Raw genomic sequence first — 19040 nt, 5'->3', positions numbered from 1 at the left:
TTCCTGTGCACAATTGCTAGAGAGATGCAGCTTCCAACTCTGACCAAGGAGATGCAGGGAAAAAGCTGTTTTGTATGACGTGCTGGGAAAGGACCAGTAATACTGCTTTCATGTTTCTTCTTCAGTGGGAGTCAGCTACTGGGGCGCTGCGTTTTGTGCAATCTTAGCAAAGTCCCAATACTCCAGCTTGGTGACCCATTTGCAAAGTGTCTGTTTTCTCTGCTAAATAAAGGGGACAAATGTGGTAAGGTTGGATCCTTAGTCTTCACAGATTTGGTAGCTGAGAAACTAATATCGATGTTACAAAGTGTTACACAAAAGAGGTCATGGGAGTAGTTGTTTGCACAGGGCCATACTGCAGGCAAGAGAAATAATGAGCTACTATACTGATGCAGTTTGTTCCTCAGGCAATTAACCTCATCCTACTTTGTCTGTCAGCTGCAAACATGGTAACTGTAATACTACACGTGCTTTGGGAAATCTACTGTGGATATTACTTTTGACACCAGTTCAATGCCTTTAAAATATTGCTATCATGGTGAAGATTTGAAGCATATGTTATTGTGTCGTTGTTATTATTTTAGATCTTTGATGGACATGGCAAATGCTTAGAACTGTTTTAATTTAACGGGAGAAATATTGACAGTTTCAAGCTTAATGCAGGCCAGCTACATGTCAGTGTAGGCAGGTGGTGTCTGAAAGGTTTTTGGTGGGCTCTCTTGTTCTGTCTGGGAAGCCCTGACAGGAAAAGCTTTCTTCATTAAAGCATTTATTATAAGCTTTCTCCATACGATTAGCAGCTGTGAGCCCGGGGACTAGTGAGGCAAGTCAAATCTGAGCACCCTGACACCACTGATTAGAGCATCCACAGCTCATCTGTAAAACGTGAGCGCCATGGGCAGGTGAGGAGGAGCCATTTCTAGCTGGGTCCTGGCAGAGCGGTGTGTGTACATGTGCAGAGTCTGAGCTGATGCTTTCGGAGACAATTGGGGGGGAAATAGTAAGGAAATAGAATTTCCTTCAAAGTAGCATCAGGCATGATTTCAGTGGCACAGTACCTGTATCTTCAGCTGTTCAAGGTTATCCATTAATATTAGCAGCAGAGTGGAGCATCCTTCCCTGGCTCTCCCCCTCCCTGTAGCATCACAGAACACAAACATTTAGTTTGTCTCCACTGACCTGTGCCTGCTGTGTTTCTCACGCCACGTACAAGAGGGACGTTTCAAGGAAGTTGGGGCGGCACTGCTTCCGACGTTTGTGGATGCGAGCAGAATGGAGACAGATCACTGTGCTTATTGCAGTGTAAAGAGAGGTGTGTGACTTGGCTGTAGAGGCATACTTGCAAACAGAAATGGAAATGGTTCTTAAAGAGGAAGTGCACATTGTCTTATGCTCACCATGACAATTGAGTTTGTTTGATTTCTGGGTACTGGAAGAGTCTGCAGGTGCTTTTCATCTGCTACTGAGGCTGGGTGCTGCATGTGAAGTACAGCCCATATGGGTGTGATGGGGATTGACATTCAGCTGTTAGCAGTCCCTCCAGCATAGCATGCAAAGTGAATAGGTTTTAAAACCCTTGCTTGACAATTCCCCCAGTGCTGGTGAATTTGTAGGAGCTGCAGGAGGTGGCTGTGAGTGCTGTCTCTGGTGTGCCTGCAGTTTGTCTGGGAGCTCCTGGTTAGCAGACAAGCTCTCAATTAAGAGATTGTTATGATGTGGTGACAGTGGAAGGGAGGGGGACTGCAGCAGTGAACAAACTGGGGCATTGCTAACAGGGAGGAAAAAAAAAAAAGTAAAAGGACCGCTGCATTGCAGAGGCCCTTCAGGGAAAAAGACTGAATAATTATACTAACCATGACTTATCAGAAAGCTCTGCCTTGATGCACAGTGCTCCAAAGGGAGCACATTACATTCTTATTTAAAGGACCAGCATCATCTTCCCGTTTATTCTTAGAGAACAAATGTTAGCTTAGCTAGCTAAGGTATAAGCTGATGTGAGTTGATTCTATCAATAGAATAAATACACAAATCCCTGCCTCCTCTGTTGACTTTAATTGCCCTGATTCAAATCCTTGCCCTACTGCCTGTTACGTAGTCTTGAGGGAAGGTTTTTCAAGGAATACTTATAGTCCAAAATATTGACTAGAATTTTAAAATTCTTTTTGATTAACTCAGTAGAACACTTTTCCATTGCACTACACTGTTAAAACAAAGTTAATGATTCCAGCTAGCAGGACCACTGCAAGAGAGGCAGGGTTAACAGCCAGCCATACCCCAGGAACAGCCTAGTAAAAGGATAAGCAATTTCCATCGTACAGAAGTTTAGATAAACCATTGTCTTCCATAAACCTCTTTAAAATAAAGACAAAGACCTCCTACATGTGACCCGTGTATTTTCAGTTACAGTAAGACAAAATTAATCCGCCACCTTTGTTCAGTTCTGCAGGTTCGGTTCTGCAGATACCTGAAAACCTTCAGCCTCTCTTTCTTTCCTAAGGAGGCAAGTCTGTACCTGCCTGACCGTATCCAGCTCACAGCATAGTGGCTTCGGTTTCTCTGCAAGCTCTTCTTGAGAATGTCCAGTTACAGGACTCGTGTAGTTATTGCAGGCCTTTGCAGTCATAGGCTGTGCTACACAGGCTGTAGCACAGCTCCAGACATTAAAATAGTAGCTCAGTCATGAAAGAATATGGTGTGAACAAAGCCAATAACTAAAATAGGTATGTACATAAAATTGCCGCTCTCAGGTATGGATGGCTTCCAGTTCATGCTAAGGTAGTAGGCACACTTGGAATCACATCTCTGTAGAAGCTTCTGGATGTCAACAAAGACGGGTTAGCAAAGAAGCGTCTGAAACAAAACATTCAAAACTGGAGTTCCATGGTGACCAGCAGGAAAAAGTTGAGCCCAAACCTTTTTGCGTGCTGAGCAGCTCTTGGTGCCAGCTCAGAGGAGAGACGCTGCTCGCTGGGGGACATTGCTGTGCCTTCTGTCACAGAGAAATGCCATGAGATCCACGCATGTGCCTGTGCAGCGTCACAGCAGGGTCTGCTTCCACCTGGCTACTGCGCTAGCAGAGAGCAGCAGTGGTATGATGTTATCACACTTCCTTCTTATAAGCAGTTACTGGAACTTTTGGGTTAAGGTTTTTTAAAAGGCAGGTAATTCTTAACGATTATTCAGGGAACATTAAACCAGTGCCTGTAGGGCTCGGGGTCTGGGAGAGATACAATGAACAGGAGGGTGTTTTGAGTGAAACAACTGGAATTGTGTTTTTTCCCCAGAGAAAAACATTCCATTAACTTACTTCCTTGTTTGTAGTAACTGCTACTCGTGGAAGTGGTGAGCTTCAGGTGAGGATAAAATCCCACCTTTTTGAGCACAGAGCAAATATTGGCCATTGGGATCAGGGAGCAGTACTGCAAATGACTGGGAAGTTTAGTGAGACCACATCCCTCCATGCCTCCTGTTTCTAGGACTGTGTCAAGCCAAGCGAAGGAATGAGTAGAGAAGGAGTTCTAAGGGGCAGCACGCTGGGTGGCCATCCTCTGAAGGGCTTCTTCCTTTTTCGCTGTCTGTGCTGCACTATAAAGGATAGCGCACCCTTTTCTGAACTGTACACAGCCACACTTGTTTTATTCCGAGTTTTCCTTGTTTTACACCACAGATGAGTTAGATCTTTCACAAATGGGCAGTGGACACCAGCTGCTGCTGTTCTTGCATTTTTTTCCCAGTTAATTGGAATAGTGGTGTTCTTTCTTTTCAAAGAAAGCCTTTCTCATCACTCCCATGTGATCCTGATCTCCTCTGATTAACTTGGCAGCCTCTTCTTTTTTCTGTATAAAACTTGAGTTTTTCAGAAGCTATTGTGTGCTGCTATAGCCGTTTGACCTCACTTTTCATTCACTGTCTGTAGAGAGGTTCTCTTAAGAAAGAAAAACAAAAGGCAAATGAGACCCCTTCTGAACTGAAGGACAGAGACCTTCTAGTGACAGATGTGTAATAAGTTAGAAAGGCTTTTTAGTACAGATTTCCAGTGGCAAGCACGTATGCTTGCCCTCCGCTGAAGCCTTTACTGCTTTCAAAAAGCATTTGTAGAGATGACGTTTCCTTGGCATGGGACGTGATCAGAAATTCCAGGGAGATTGGTTTGAGTGCTCCTTGCCATTATGCTTATGCATCTGCAGAAAAGAGGTTGTGGAGGAGTGAGTGCTGCCATAGGGAGCCCAAACAGGACTTAAAAATACAGGCAGGCGACGACATGCGAACTGATGAGTCAAGCGTGTATGGGATGGACAAGGGTGTGACTGGTACCGAACGTGAATGGTTCTGATGCAGGAGAGCATTAACAGGCAGCCTTTCAGCTACTGTTGGATTCTCAGTTTAAGATTTGGCTGTCTTTTGTGGCGGGAAAACATAAAAAAGACTGGGGTCTTTGGTGGCTCGCTTGCGTTAGCATGACGTGGCCATACCTGTGGCACCCAGGCTCCCATTTCGGCGCACCAGGAGGTGGATGGGATCACGTGCATTCAAGTGACTGTGACAGTACAGCGTGTGCGTGCGACCTGTGGCATTTCACAGTCTGACAGGTACGTGATTTCTGTAACGCAGTTGTAAGCGTGCAAGATGGCAGGTGTTCATCACCAAATCCTCGGCAGAGGTCTGTTTACCGGGACCGGACTGCCTTCCTAGCATGCAGATGTGATGAGATGCAGACAGCACAGTCTTGTAGAAGAGACATGTTCAGTATCAGTGAGGTTCCTTAGAAATGTTGTTCTGCAGCTGTAAGAGACTTTTGGTAGAAAAAAGTCCATACACAGTAGAATTTTTTTGCTGTGTTTATCGCTCCTCTTTCCATCCAGGTTGAGGTGACTGTGTGTCTAACTTTACATCTCGGGTTTTCCCAGAAAAGATGGTGTGTCGGGCTCTCAGGAGAAGGGATGAACGTCTCGTGCTGTGTTACAGGGCTGTGGTGCAGCTTGCTGGGATGCGTGAGCATTCGTTCGGGACCTCATTCACTGCTGGGAACTACCCTGTGGGCTTCAAACGTTTCTATCCATCCTCCTGTCACACTTACTACACCTAGCCTGTGCGGAGGCTTTGCCTTGTTTTATTTTCCTGTTGAGAGTTGTTTGTTTTTTTCTTTCAAGAGGATGGTTCAGGACAGGCTGCTGTGCTACAGGTGTCTCAGGAAGCCTGTCTTCTATTGCTTTGGCTGCATTTCCCAGTCTGTCCTTCTCCACGTTGGCTATAATGCGATTGAATCGCGGTGAGGAGCGTTTTGTGTTCTGTGCTGGTGGTTGCCTTTTGAGCCAGCCCGACTGCCCGGGCAGACACCGACTCCCCTGGAAAGCCGCTGTGGATTCCCAGGCTGGTGGGAGCTGTGGAGCCCCTGGGGCCCAGGTACCCCACCGTCCTGCCCTGGAGCTCAGTCTCGGTTTTACCGGCCCTGCAAACGGCCCCCATTAGGGCAATTAGTAACAGGGTCGTTATTTCGTGTGTAGGGCGTGAGAACTGCACCTCAGAGCCGCTCGCTCAGGGGTGCCGCAGGCCCGACCCCACTCTAGCTGGGGCACGGGTGTGTGAATGGCCCCCGCGTTCCGGGGGGGACCCACCGCCAGCCCCAGGCCGGGCCGGCGGGGGAGCCCCGCCCGGGGAGGGGGGTCCCGCAGCCGCACGGCGTCGGGAGAGGCGGCCGGGGAGCCGGGTAGGAAGCGGGGCACCGGGCCCAGGGGGGTGTCCCGCGGCCGCCGGGCCCCGGAGAAAGGGGCGGGGGGGAGGGGGGCGGCCAGAGCCGCGGCCGCCGGGCCCGGGGCGCGCGCTGTAAACACAGCGGCGGCTGCCAATGGGGGCCGGTGACGTCAGCGCCCGGGGCGGGCGGGGCGGGGCGGGGCCCGGCGGCGGCGGGAGCGGAGCGGAGCGGGGCAGGGCAGGGCAGGGCCGCCCGTCCGGCCGCGCCGGCACAGACAATGGAAGGCGGCGGCCGCAGCCGCCTCCCGCCGCCCCTGGCCGCGCCGGGCCGCCGTTGAGCGCGGGGTGGGGAGGCCGTCGGACGGGGCTGCTCTCCCGCTATGGCGGCGCCGGGGGGCCCCGGTGTGGGCTGAGGGGCGGCGGCGGGACCCCGCGCCCTCCCGCGCCCTCCCGCTCCCCATCGAGGCAGCCCCAGCCGAAGCGCCCGGCGGCGGGGTCTCGGGGCGGCGGGCTCCGGGCGGCCCGAGCCCGGCGGAGTCCCGCTGTCCGGGCGGCCCGGGGCGGGTACCGGCGCCCGCGGGTGCGAGAGGGTGTCGGGCGCGGCGATGGGCCCTCGGGCGCGCCGGGGGTAACGGGGCCGCCGCCCCGCCGGCTCCCGGCCTCCCCCCGCCTCGCCTGACCCGCCGCCCGGCACAGCGGTGCGGCTGCGGGCCGTGCGCGCCCGCGCTTCTTCGGCCGCAGGCTCCGCCGCACAGGCTGGGCGGGCGGCAGCCCGGGACCCGTCCGTGAGGCGGCGCTGGCCCCGGGGCGGGCGGGCACGGTGCGCCCGGGGCGGGCGAGGTGTGGCCGGACTCGCGCCTCTCCCCGGGGCGGCCCCGCCGCCCGGCCCTGCGCAGCGCCATGCCCCTGCCCGCCGCCCGGCGCTCGGCGGCGGCTGCCACTGCGGCGGGCGGGCCGGTGCCGGTGCCGGGGCAGGCCAGCGGGCGCTAGCCCGAGCGCCGCGCTCGCACAGGTGCGGCGGGGGCAGAGCTCATCCCGCCGGCGCCGCGGTCGGACGGAGGAGCCCCGGCTGGCTGCGGGGATGCGAAGGGCGACAGCCCGGCCTGGGGGCGAGCCCGCTGTGTCCGCCCCTGCCGCAGGGTCTGCGCCGGGTGCTGGCTGGAGCCTCCGCTGATGCCTTTGGAGACCCCCAGGTCAGTCCTCTGGTGTCAGGGGTGTCGCTTTATTTACCTGGAAGCAGGTAGAGGTACTACAGAGGGGTCCGGGACCCCCACCCTTTGCAAGTGGATGTGCAGATGTGACAAAGTACTGCTTCCAGTAAGTATTACAAGGGTGATGTGTTTTATTTGTGCAGTATTTGTTTGGGTTTAAATCTGCATGCTTCTGTGTTGTCTGTCACGCTGCTATAATTACAACGTAAATGCGTGCCTTCTTAAGCTTGCTGTGCCTCCCGCTTCTTCTCCCTGTGCCCCCAGCTGTGGGACACGGCCGTGTTTCTGTCTGCTCGCCCTCCTTTGTTGGCCCCCAGTCCTTCCAGGGCAATGTCACAACACAAGCTCAAGTTGTGACAGCACTTTTATTGTAGCATCACGTGTGCAGAAGGACAGATTGCATCCTAACTCCACAGTCTAGCATTCCTGAGTCGGTACGCTGTAGGATGAGGTCAGTAGCCCAAACCTTCCCTGGGGAGCTTAGGGATGCTTGAAGCACGCGCCTGCTCCGTGCCAGGTTATTGCAAAACTTGTTTTGCAGAGCGCTTCATCAAAAAGAGCAGGACTTCAGAAGACGGTGTAGGCCACTCCCAGTATAGGGATGGGGTGAAGATGACTGGTGTCTGACTTTTTGAATGCTTCCAGCGAAGGAGATCTCGGTCCCTTTTGCTGACCCGTTCTAGTGTTTCACAGTTTTGTAGCTTGCAGCAGTTGCTATTTACCTGATTTTGCAGCAAACAGCCTATTTGATACTATTCTGCTCATCTGTCTGGTGATTTCTGAGGGAATATTTTGATTCTTATGTTTGCAATTTTTGTGAGAGAAAACTTGGGTCAGTGTTTTTATCGTACTTGCAGTACCATAGCACAGGTACTGCATAGTGCCCTGTGAGGTGCTTTTTTTCCTGTTTATAGCTCTTTTAGCATGTAACCCGTGGAGGAGGGAGTCTCCATGAGCAGTGAGCAGCACTGTGCAGGTGAGCAGCAGCACAGCATGTCCTGCGAGGCTGTTGCTCTTTGCGTACATGCACAAACACAACATCTTTCATAGTGTTGACACTTACGGGAAAGCACAGCCAATTTCTGACCCGAGATGCAGAGAGTGACCTTAGGCAGCCAACTGGTTTTGTACAAATTACAAAGTAGCACAAGAAGTGACATCTTTAGCAATCTGCCCGACCTCTAAAATACATCAGGTCCACATGGTGTGTCTAAAACCTTCCCTGGTTTGCTGAAGTAGCTGTTCCTGGATAGTATTGACAATCTTGCTGTCCTTAAGCTCTGGGGAAGAGAAGCCTGGGCGGGGGGGGTGGGGGGAGGGGGTGCGGGGAGAAGTCAGCCTGAACCGTCCCTTTCTGGGGATTAGAGGGGAACAGAATAGTCCCAGGTGGCCTGTGAGTAATAGCTGAAGTCCTACAGCTTTGGAAGAACTATGAAGCGTTGCCGATAAGAAGTCTTGCTTGGTAGGTGGATTAATGGCTTAAAATCAGTGACAATGGCTATATGTGCCAGTCTGGATTGCATCATTATTCCTGCCTGTGCCCAGCAGTGTTTTTCTTCTGTGAAAGCATGGACTTTGTTCAGCTGTTGCTTAGGCTTAGAGTGTAAGTAGTGTTTTCCTCATCTTGTGCTTTGGGAGTTGTGGCTTTTCACACTATCAAAAGGTCTGGAAGTGACCTGCCTCGCTGGCACAGATGTCTTAGAATATTAATTAAAAATTTTAAGTGCTTATATTTCTTGGTAGAGAGCATGACCTGTGATAGCTTACTGCTATCGGTACAAAAAGCTAAGAGTTTTTTTGTAAGATGCATTGAGGATGTTACTACAGTTACATTTCAGAAATATATGTTCCTACAATGACGACACCTCAGAACTAATTACTAAACCAGATCAAATTGATACTGTGGCATGGAAGGTGTTCAGGATTTTTACTGTATAGAGGAATTGAGCAAGATTTTACAGGCAAGTGACAGATGATTTGTAAAACAGGAACAGAGCAGTGGCACTACGAGAAGCGACATGCCCTTAGATTGCTTCCATCCCCACCCATAGCTTGCACTGGATGAGAGAACATGGTGTACCTGTCTTGCTCTGCAAAACAGAAAAATGTCTTTGCGCTGCATGTTTGGGGTTTTTTTTTTTTTATGGTGCTCAGCTATCACATATGTTACATTCGGTCTGCGTGTGTTCATACAGTGAATGTTGTAACACAGAAACTGCACATGCTGAGAAGCCAGTGCCCTCGGAGTAGCTTCTTATCTCTTGAATATTTAAGGCCAGTACTTGGGAACATGTGCAGATGCAGATCTCGCATGGCACTGTTAGTTCAGTCTTTAGAAGTCTGTGGGGAAATAATTATATCCTGGGCAGAAACTGCCCCAGTGGAATGTGCAAGAAGAGATCATGCACCCTCATCCCTTAGTCCTTCCAGTCAAATGCTGCCTATCATTTAGCTTGTGCAGCATGGCAAAAAAAACAGACCTCCAGGTGAGACTGTAAAAAAACAAAAACCCAAAAAAACCCCAACCAAACAAAAAAACCCCACAACCTCCCCTCAAAAAACAGAGGCAAGTGGTATAGATGCTGCTCACTGCTAAGAACTGCTGGTTTATTTTTCACCAGTGCAAAGCAGTATTTCCTCTGTAATAGCTCTGGCTTCACTTCCCCATCATGAGAGGTACAGAGAGTTTCTTGCTGGTTGACGCTTGCTTGGCAAAAGGAAGTCTTTACTTATCCAGTAAAGCAGTGTGCAGAGATTAGAAAAGCAGCCCTCTGTGTAACTCCTTAAACGTAGCTTGTCAAGCAAAGGAGGTCTTGTCACTTACTGCTGTGTGTTGGTATCCTCTTAGCTCTGTACCTGGACCATAGTGGTGTTTCGTCTACCACACAAAGAAATGCAAGATCTGAGACTCAGTGGCTGCTAACGTGTGGCTTTACTGTGTTTTGTAATAAAGTGTGAGCAGGAGGCAATGGTTTGAGCTGGTGCCCGCTCTTTGGGAACAGTGCATGCATAACTCAGAAAGGGAAATAATGCAGTGTCTTTGGAAGAGATCTTTGGGTTAGAAGGGGGGGGGGGGGGAGTGCATGAGAGGAGTGGGCTGTTGCAGAGAGGGCAGGTGAAGCATCATGCTTATAACTATGATCTGCAGCACAAGCAGTTTCCCCCAGATTTGGTCCCTGCTTTTCTGTAGCATTTAGGGTGGGGATTCCACCCTTACCAAAGTCTGGAGTGTCTTGCCTCTTGCTGGTGGGACCACATGGCTGAGCAAGGAAGTGATGGAGTGTCTTTTTGTAGTTCTGTTGGAACTGTCCCACTTGATGTATAATCACATGCATTCCTGGTAGCAACCTTGTGAACCTCATACAGATTTTTGCTATGCAAGTGCTGCGTTTTAGCTACCCTTTTAGTATAGGGTACATGCCATCAGGAGCTGTCACAAGCTGTTAGCAGCCTTCACAAGGCAGGTGCTTCTGCAGCCACCCAGTGAAAACTTGTCGTGTAAATGGCAAGCATCTGTTTAGATTCTTACTGAGGAAATTCAGTATTTATTGGAGGTCGCTAAGGGAGAAAGTGGAGGTGAGACTTCCAGAGTCTGGAGTTAAACTAGATTAACCTTTCTGCTCACTGCATTTTCCATTCACTGTGCCTGCCATGATGGCTCATAGAGCTGTTGGTGCAGGTCTGCTTTAAATTCATTGGTGAAGGGATCTGGGCTAAGAAAACACCACTGGTTTAAAGCAACCCTGCCAAAAGAGACAGTGCAAAACTATATCCAGGTTGTCTGGGTGTAACTGCAAGTGTATGTGCTGTAGCTCTGTAAAATGCCAGCTGGTGTAAATAGCCATGCATCCTTAGAAGACTAGTACCAGAGTAGTTTTGCATCTCTAGAAATGTTTTGTCCGTGACTTGCTATCGTGACTGTAATCAGTAGTAGGCTCCCTTGAGTACAAATTAAAAAGAAGCTTGTTCTGCTCTCAAATGTTTGTTCATGTTTCAGGGAAATGAGGATGAAATTCAAACCAATTTCTTAGCGCGGGTCAAAATCTGACCAAGTGTCTCCTTCCTGTTCCTCCCCGCTGGGACAGCCGGGCTGCCCTCGCTGCCAGCGCTGGGGAGCATCCCAGCCCTGACAACGCTGCAGCGGCTGGCTTTCTCAGGAGGACTGGACCCTGCAAAGAAATACCACCATGAGTAGTTTTACTGTGTTTCCTAAGCTTGGTTTTGAATCCGTGGGATAGCTTCTCGCTCCCCTGTGAAGGGCTGAGGACAATGGCAGTGAAAATGGCTTTGTGTGTGATGGAACAGATCCCTAAATTCACCTGTGAGCCAGGGGTGTGCTTGGGGCTTGCAGAGTTCCACAGGAGGTGCAGCGTGAGAGGGGTGGAGTATTGTGGCTCCATCGATCAGATCACAAAAGCTTCAGAGCTCCCATCCGATGGAAGCAGCTGCTGGTGGAAAAGCTCTGCGAGACCAGGCTCTCCTGCCTTGCCGGGGCTTGGGCTGTTCACAGAACAGGCTCTGAGGACCTACAGCCACCACCTCTTCCTGCTGTGCAAAGGAGTAACAGAAGTAATTTTGGTGTTACATTTTTGTTGTTAAATTTGAGGAAGAATAGAATGATTTCCAGAAAAGACACAATGTTCAGAATGTTTTCTGTGAATTTATGAGGTGTCTTGGAGATAGAGAAATGTGGTCATTTTCATCACCTTTGGTGGGCACAGCCCTGAAGAACAGCTTCAGAAACCTTCTTTGTGGTTTCTTAACCACATGTTATTAAATGTTATTGTAATGTTTCTTCAGATTTATATGTAATGGGAGATCTCACGAAATGGAAAAACTTGCAATTTTTTGGCTCACAAAAAAGTCTGAAATTGTATCATCCAAAGCAGAGTCCTTGGGTAATACCACAAATATGTGGATATGTTTGTAGCCACGTGCATCTTTGTTGCCTTTGGAAAGAGTTAGGGTGCTTCCAGAGCAAAAGAGCTGCTTGTGCTGGGCTGGGGCTGTTTAGATTTTAGCAGCAGGAGAAAAGCTCGTTTTGATGATTGGTATGCTGTTGAGCTCTTGCCTTCAGTGCACTGTGAGACACACGCTTGTCTTGAGGTCTTCTGAATATAGAAGACAAGAATGTGGAAGCTGTGTTCCTGTAACTTCATTGCCTGTGAAGCAGGTGGCTCTCTGCAGACCCTTGAAGTAAGCAAGACAGAGAATGTGTGACTAGCAAAATAAATAATAAGGGATAAAGGGTATTGAACTTCTGAGAGCAATACCTGTAACGTTTAGCCCTATGGCTCTTACAGCCCATCTCTTAGTTATTGCAAGGTAAATTGCATGACTGCAGACAGCTTGTCTTTTTTGGTTTGCAATTTATTTTCATCCCGTTTGTGGTGTTTGGGCTCTGCTGGCAGTGCTTTTTGGCAATCAGGGTTTTCACAGGAAAACACATTAGAGAGTCAGCAGGACTGGGACAGGTTTTGTCATGTTTTCCTTACCAGAAAACATTGTTTTCTTTTGTGATGGAACGTCGTATTTTGCTTAAAGAATGTGTTGTGGTGTCATCAGGTACCTTTATTGTTGAGCTGGAGGATCTTGGTTTGGATCCCAGTTATATTTAGTACATAACACACACAACATACAAAAAAGAAAGCACAACCCCTTTGCTTCCCAAATGTGAGGGGTTTTCTTTCTGCCTGGTTCCTCCTACGTGGCTGTAGCAGTCATCTTTCTATATTGGCTGCTAACACGAATACAGATACATCAGTTTTAAAGATAAACCAGGCGTATTTCATAAGACTCATGGTAAGTAAAGCTGATTTTGTTTTGACACTGTTGAACCCAGGACTATATAAAGGGAAGATGTTGCACCAGTTTCTGTGACTTCAGTTGTACTTTTATTTTCAACATTATGCTGTTGTCCTTAGGGATGAAGCTGGCCAAATCCTGTTGCTGAGAATACAGGAGTGATAATGTTTTGATACAGACTGGCAAACTTGGGACTTAAAGAATATTGATGCCTAGGAGGTCACGTAAAGATTTGCCCTTTAATTAGGCCCCTGCAAAATCTTAAGTTTTCATGGTACAAAATAATCTTTATTCTTTGTAACTTTATTTTAACAGCACAGGACTAGTGCAGCCTGGTAAAACAGTTTGGAAGTTCACCTGCCTATGGACAGTTGACTTCTAAAATGATCCTGAGAGGTGCTGCAGGAGTACACCAGGAGGAGAGTCTGTAGGAATCGGTATTCATATGTGGTTTACTTTTGGGAGCCTAACTGACAGCAAGCGGGTTCCGTGGCCCTGCTCCAAGCCAGGAAGGAAGGAGATCTGCTCTTTGTGGAGCTGAGTGACCCAGGGATCTTCCACACAAACAGTGACGTGTGGTGTTCTCGCTGCACCCTGGGCAAGGCATCTGTCAGCTTATTAGCAGTGTGTGAGTTGTGCTGACCGAGGTCCAAATGCCATTGGTCTGGAGTGTGCCCAGGCCTCGGGGGGAACAGGAGGAGCCACCGTTTGTCATTTGTCTCGTTGCCGAGGCCAGGGGGAACCTTGGGGGAAGGTGTCCTTCCCTTTGGCGGTTCCTCTGCGCTTAGGTGTCCTTGTTTTGTTGAGGATGTACCAGCCCTTGCAGCATCGTGAGTTGCTGTCACCCCTTTCCTGTTCTAGGTCTTTCCCCACCACCTTTGTGGGTTTTTTTCATATTTTTTTGCTAGACTAGCACAGTGCATACGCTTCAAGTGACCAGTCACTTTTGAAGGGGACACCTTGGTGTACTTGATAACCACAGAATTTATTATGAAAATGGTATATACATAAATAATTTTGAAATTGCCATCAGTTGTGGCTTTGTTCTTTTGTCCTAGCTGCTTAGCTAGCAAGGTTAATCGCCTGGAAGATAGGCAGCATGGAGATACTTCCCATGCACTCCTGCCCCACTTACCTTATTTGCTGCCTGAAGCTTTCTAATCCAAGGGTACACCCTGCTGCTGGGTAGGTGCTGGCAGTCTCTGCTGAACATGGAAGGGGCTCTCTGCTCTGTGTTGGTGTTTGTTTCCACTTCCCATTTTAGTGGTGTATTTCTGACCTGCCTGTAGACTGAGCAGCGGTTTACAACCATCTATGAAAAACACTGTTGTTGTGGCAAGATGCTGGTTACAGGTTTAAGACTCTGATGAGTTTATGTCTGTGCTGTTAAGTCAAACAGATACCTTCTGCTACCTAAAATCAGGTAGTCCTGCCCTAAATACTTCCCAGGAGTACTGTCCAGGCGTCTGCATAGGAATATGTCGGAGCACTAGATGCTGTTTCAAATTTGGTTTCCTAAGAAAAGTTCCCTCCTTTTCTTTCTTTGTTTTAGTGTGCCCAGCCAGGGACAGCAGTGGTGACAGACCTACTTTTAGTAACTTCAGTCTTCCGGTAAAAAGTGCCGGGAAGTGCTCAGTGTCATTAGCTCAGTATCAGGGAAAGTGGCGGCTTCACTCATTAGAAATTGAAGAGCCTGGAAAACAGACACAAACATGGGGCCCTCCGTTTCTGGTCCACAGTGATTTCGGCTTAAAAAAAAAAATAGGGAGAAACCCCAATAATCTGCACAGTCTACTTCTGCATCTCACTTAGAATTGTTTTCTCCTGCTGTTTCTGGCTGTACAGAATAATTTTTCTCTTTGACAGCTAAATGGGTAGGAGCAAATCCCTAGCATCTTGCAGCCTAGGCTTGTTGCTCTTTAACAAGCCACGTTTCTTCTTCTTTTAAAAAGAAGCTACTTCTGCCCAAAGGAGGTTGAAGGCTCAGCTGCAATACCCTGTGTGTGTTGCTACTCTTAGCTCTAATAAAACGCGAGTGCTGGCCACCCAGCCAGAGAGAGTGGTGTGAAATGTGCCGAACGGAGCCGTTGACCTGCATGGCAAACGCAGCTGCTTTTCCTGGTGCCTGAGTTGTTGTAGCTGTGTTTGGCACAGGCCCGCAGTGGGGGGATGGCTCAGCGATGCCAGGTCTCTGTCAGTCTCTGCAGCGTACGTGCTCCGCCTGGCAATGGGGAAGGAGGAGGCAGCGACATGGACTGCACTGCAGCACACTGCAGCACTCCCGAACAAAGGCTTGCTGGGAAAACACGACTGGCGCTGCTGCTGCTGCTGCTGCGTGCTGACCGCAGCTCAAGACGGGCCTGGAGACTGCATCTGCGTTACAAATAGTTCCTTGTGTAACTGTCAGTTGCTTTCTCAGAGGCTTTGCAATTAACAGGACGACTGAATTATTAATAAGGCACTAATAATAAGTAATCATGTTTCAGACTAGGCAAAACAAGACCGTAGTGAGCTCACCTCTGAAATGAGGTTAGAGGGGGGTGCTGGCCGCACTCCTTTGTCCCTGGCTCTGGAGCTGCCAGGGTGGGATGCTGTGTTACAGCCCGTTGGAGCTGGTCAGAAGGGAGCAGATGTCATCTGCCGCCAGGCTGCAGCAGCTTCTTAGGGAGAAAGGGATGTCTTTAGCCAGTGGGGCTGAGCTGTCCCTTACCGATGGTCTGCAGGATGGTCTTCAGCGTGGCGCAGCAGAGATCTGTATCTCTAATACCCTGTAGTGAGAGTTGTGCCTTGCAGAGTGTAGTATACAAGCACTCCTGCAACCATCCAGGGAGGACTTTGCGTGTAACCACTTGGAGAAGACTTTCTCTTTCAAAACTTGATCAGAGTTTGTTCATTTCAATGCGCATATTCGTATTGCTGTCAGTGCACTTTCTTCTAAGCTTATCAGTGCTCTGCACCAACACGTCATCTCCACAGATGCATAAAACCAAGCAGTATGACAGTTGTCCTTTTCCCCACAGTTTATTATGCACACTGTTAGCGTGATAGCAAGATTCATTAAATGTTGCCTATCCACAAAATTACCCGGCCCAGCTTCACATGAGCTACACAAAGCTTCTCCCTCATGGGTCACGAGACAGGAGCCCTCCGTGTTTGCAGCCACAGTTTGAGCTGCACTGACTGGCCCAAAACACAAGATTGCTTGAGTTGATTTCTACAGCGTCAGGTTTAGCAATGTCCTATTTATTTATTTTATTGTCCTATCTATTTAGATAGGTTGTATCTAAATCTCCCTGCTCCGCTAATCAAGCCTTGGTAGATGTATCATCGTGCTAGGTTAGAATGCAGTGAGGAGAAAGTAATTAATACAGCTTTTAGACTTCTGCAGAGACCACAGGGCTCAAGAGTTGTACTGCTTTTCACAATGATGTTACTGGGTTATCAGTGCCTGTAGTCTGTGATCTCCGGTAGTTCTGTTTCTGACACTTGGCTGAAGCTGTTTGCCAGGAAAGGGAGCCTGCTGGGGCAGTTGCCCTTTAAAGGCTCCTTTTTCTAAGCATGGAAGGAGGCAGAGGAATCAAGGCATGGTTTTAGGAGGCCAGTCAAGCTGAATTCAGGACTCCTGTAAAATAGGGGGATTGACTCTAAAAGGGAAGAGTATTTTGACAGCTATGATCCTGTTGAAATGATGTCTGAATGCTTGTATTTGCTTAGGGTTTACTTGTGTTTTCAAAGAAATTGCGTTACCCCAGTACTTTACTGTGTAGATACGGCTGGAATCACAAGGGAAGGGATCCATCTTCCACCTGTATTTTTCATTTTTCTATCTGTTTTCCTTAAGGAAGTTCTCAGGAATTGCAGTCAAAGGGCTGCTGCAGGAACTTGAAGAGCTAGGATGCTGCGGGGCAAGTGTCCCTGTGCATTGCCAAGCAAAGCAGATCTGTGTGACTTCTAGGATAGCTTAGTGGCTTGCTGCAGTAGGTTGCCAAAACCTGAGCTTTCATTCTATGGAAATGTCCTTATTCTGGCTTTCTCCAACCTAGATAACCAGTTCAGGATGTCAATATTGGAGCGACTTGAGCAGATGGAGAGGAGAATGGCTGAAATGACAGGCTCCCAGCAGCACAAACAAGGAGTAGGAGGCGGGAGCAATGGGAATGGGAACGGAGGAACGCAGGTGCAGGTATGACCCCCGCTGTGTCCAGACATGGCACCTTTATGCTTTCTTGCCAGAGCTTGGTTTTGGGGGGATTGGAAAGGATTATCGTTTTTCCTAAACAAGTCTGGCTTGTGGGTGTCTTTTAACAGCAGTTGGCTTTCACTCACGTTTGCCAGTGTCTCAGTACTTCTGAAAGTGGAAGGCTGCCTGCTCAGGGCAGGTTGCAGCTCCCCTCAGTGGTTAAACTGGGATGTGTGTGGTGTTTCAGTGCGTTTCTGGGACTGGGACACTGGGCAGCTGCTTTGAGAGCCGCGTGGTGGTGGTGTGCGAGAAGATGATGAGTCGTGCTTGCTGGGCAAAGTCCAAACACTTGATCCATTCGAAGACTTTCCGAGGAATGACACTGCTCCACCTAGCCGCTGCCCAGGGCTATGCTACACTGATCCAGACCCTCATCAAATGGCGGTAAGACCCAGCCCGTTGGACTCTTGGGTGTCAGTACAGGCATGGCAGAAACATATGTCAGCTCCGCTTGGTTCAGATTTCTGGGTGTCCCTTACAAACAGCCAAATCCCTGAACTTATTCCTGTCCCCTGATCTGACAGGCCCTGTCTCTGGAAGAGAGCGAGTCCAATCACTGGATGTATCATGCTCTTAAAGTCTCTGGTGGGGGCACCATCCATAGTAAATGTGTGTTGTGGGCATGTGCGTGGCCACTTCTTTGTGGTATGGTGCACTGGGCAAAACTGTGCAGTTAGGTAGTGATCCTAACATGGCTACGGAGCATCATTTGTTCTGTTGTTTCCTCTGCAGCACCAAACATGCAGACAGCATTGATCTGGAGCTGGAAGTTGACCCTTTGAATGTGGATCATTTCTCCTGCACTCCTTTGGTAAGAGCAGAGACTGAAATTTCTGAGAGAGTCCGAGGACCCTCTGGAGTTCTTCCTGGTGTGTTATTTTCCTAATGGCTTTCATGCTTAAGAGTAGATGTTTCTTGTGTGTCCTTGCTGTGTAAATGGTAAGACATGGCACTATCAGCTTCCTGGCATTTTGTTGAGAGAGGCTACACAGGAGGAAGCTCGTCACTGAGTAACATGAGGAAATGGGACAGGTAGCCCTGGTTTGAGTTGTACCCAGAATCCAGTCTCCACTATTGTGCTGGGGAAAGGAGGTTCCATGCCTTCTTTCAGGTTGCTCTCTTTGACTAATGGACTGTAGAGGTTGTAAAGTCATTACGATATCTTAGTCATTGGAATCATGACTGAGAATTAGACAAGCAAAAAGCCAAAGCAGGTGGAACCAGAAGTGCAAATTTACAATGGCAGAGCATTGGTTTTATTGTTCCCAACCTTTGGTCCTGTCTGCGCATTTTTGATCTCACAAAGATTCTGTTGTGATCTCTGATCACAAAGATTCCTTTGTGTATGAGGCTGTTCTGTCTCTGCAGTGATGCCAGTGTCCAAAAAAACCAAATAATCCAAACCCAAGAAACATTTATTGCTAATTAAGAAGCTGTCAGACTGTCAGCTTCATTTGGAAGATGGAGGTTTCTCTGTCACAGGAGAGAATAACATGCGTCTAATCCTCTGTAATGGCCTTTTGTTGGGACAGGACATCTATAGAAGCCAGTTGCTGGAGTTCAAGCATGTTGTGGTTTTGCTTATCAGAGAGATTTTTCCATGAGCTGGGGACCAGACTCCACTGTGTTAGCAAGAAAGAAAGGAGAAGGCAGGTCACTCAGTAGGTCAATTGTCATCTTTTTTAGATGTGGGCATGCGCCCTGGGCCACATGGATGCAGCCGTCGTGCTGTACAAGTGGGACCGCCGAGCCATCTCTATTCCTGACTCCCTCGGGAGACTGCCACTGGCCATTGCCCGGTCTCGGGGCCACGTGAAGTTGGCAGAGTGCTTGGAGCAGCTGCAGCGAGATGAGCAAACTCAGCTTGGGCAAACCCCCAGGATTCAGTGCCCCTCGAGCACAGACTCCAACACAGAGAACTGGGTGTCCCAGTGGCACAGTGAGCTTATTGCCTCTCAGGAGCCTCAGAAGGGAGTCACTGTGATTTCCAGTACAAACACAGGTAAGATAACCCTGAGGGCATGCACTGCTTTGCTGACATTTGACATGTGAAAACCTGGGGACAAGGGGCTCACCTAGGCAGCAGATGCCAC

The 19040-nt window shown here is 49.0% G+C and overlaps 1 protein-coding gene across 16 annotated transcripts in view; it reads left to right on the top strand.

The window, feature by feature from the left end:
* CAMTA1 (calmodulin binding transcription activator 1) overlaps positions 1 to 19040 on the top strand; it is a 325176-nt gene that overhangs the window by 281099 nt on the left and 25037 nt on the right. For 14 of the 16 annotated variants that reach the window (XM_056331855.1, XM_056331845.1, XM_056331846.1 and 11 more), the window contains 4 exons: positions 16751 to 16890; positions 17135 to 17331; positions 17680 to 17758; positions 18634 to 18949. In XM_056331855.1, coding sequence (XP_056187830.1) covers positions 16751 to 16890; positions 17135 to 17331; positions 17680 to 17758; positions 18634 to 18949 — 732 coding nt within the window. Of the gene's footprint in view, positions 1 to 5908; positions 7009 to 16750; positions 16891 to 17134; positions 17332 to 17679; positions 17759 to 18633; positions 18950 to 19040 lie in introns of those variants that run through there. The other 2 variants (XM_056331854.1, XM_056331853.1) reach the window with 2 other exon arrangements.

The sequence above is a fragment of the Falco biarmicus genome, chromosome 3 (assembly GCF_023638135.1).
Source record: "Falco biarmicus isolate bFalBia1 chromosome 3, bFalBia1.pri, whole genome shotgun sequence".
NCBI lineage: Eukaryota > Metazoa > Chordata > Aves > Falconiformes > Falconidae > Falco > Falco biarmicus.
The sequence above is the reverse complement of the archived record's forward strand: the minus strand, read 5'-3'. Positions and strand labels throughout refer to the sequence as shown.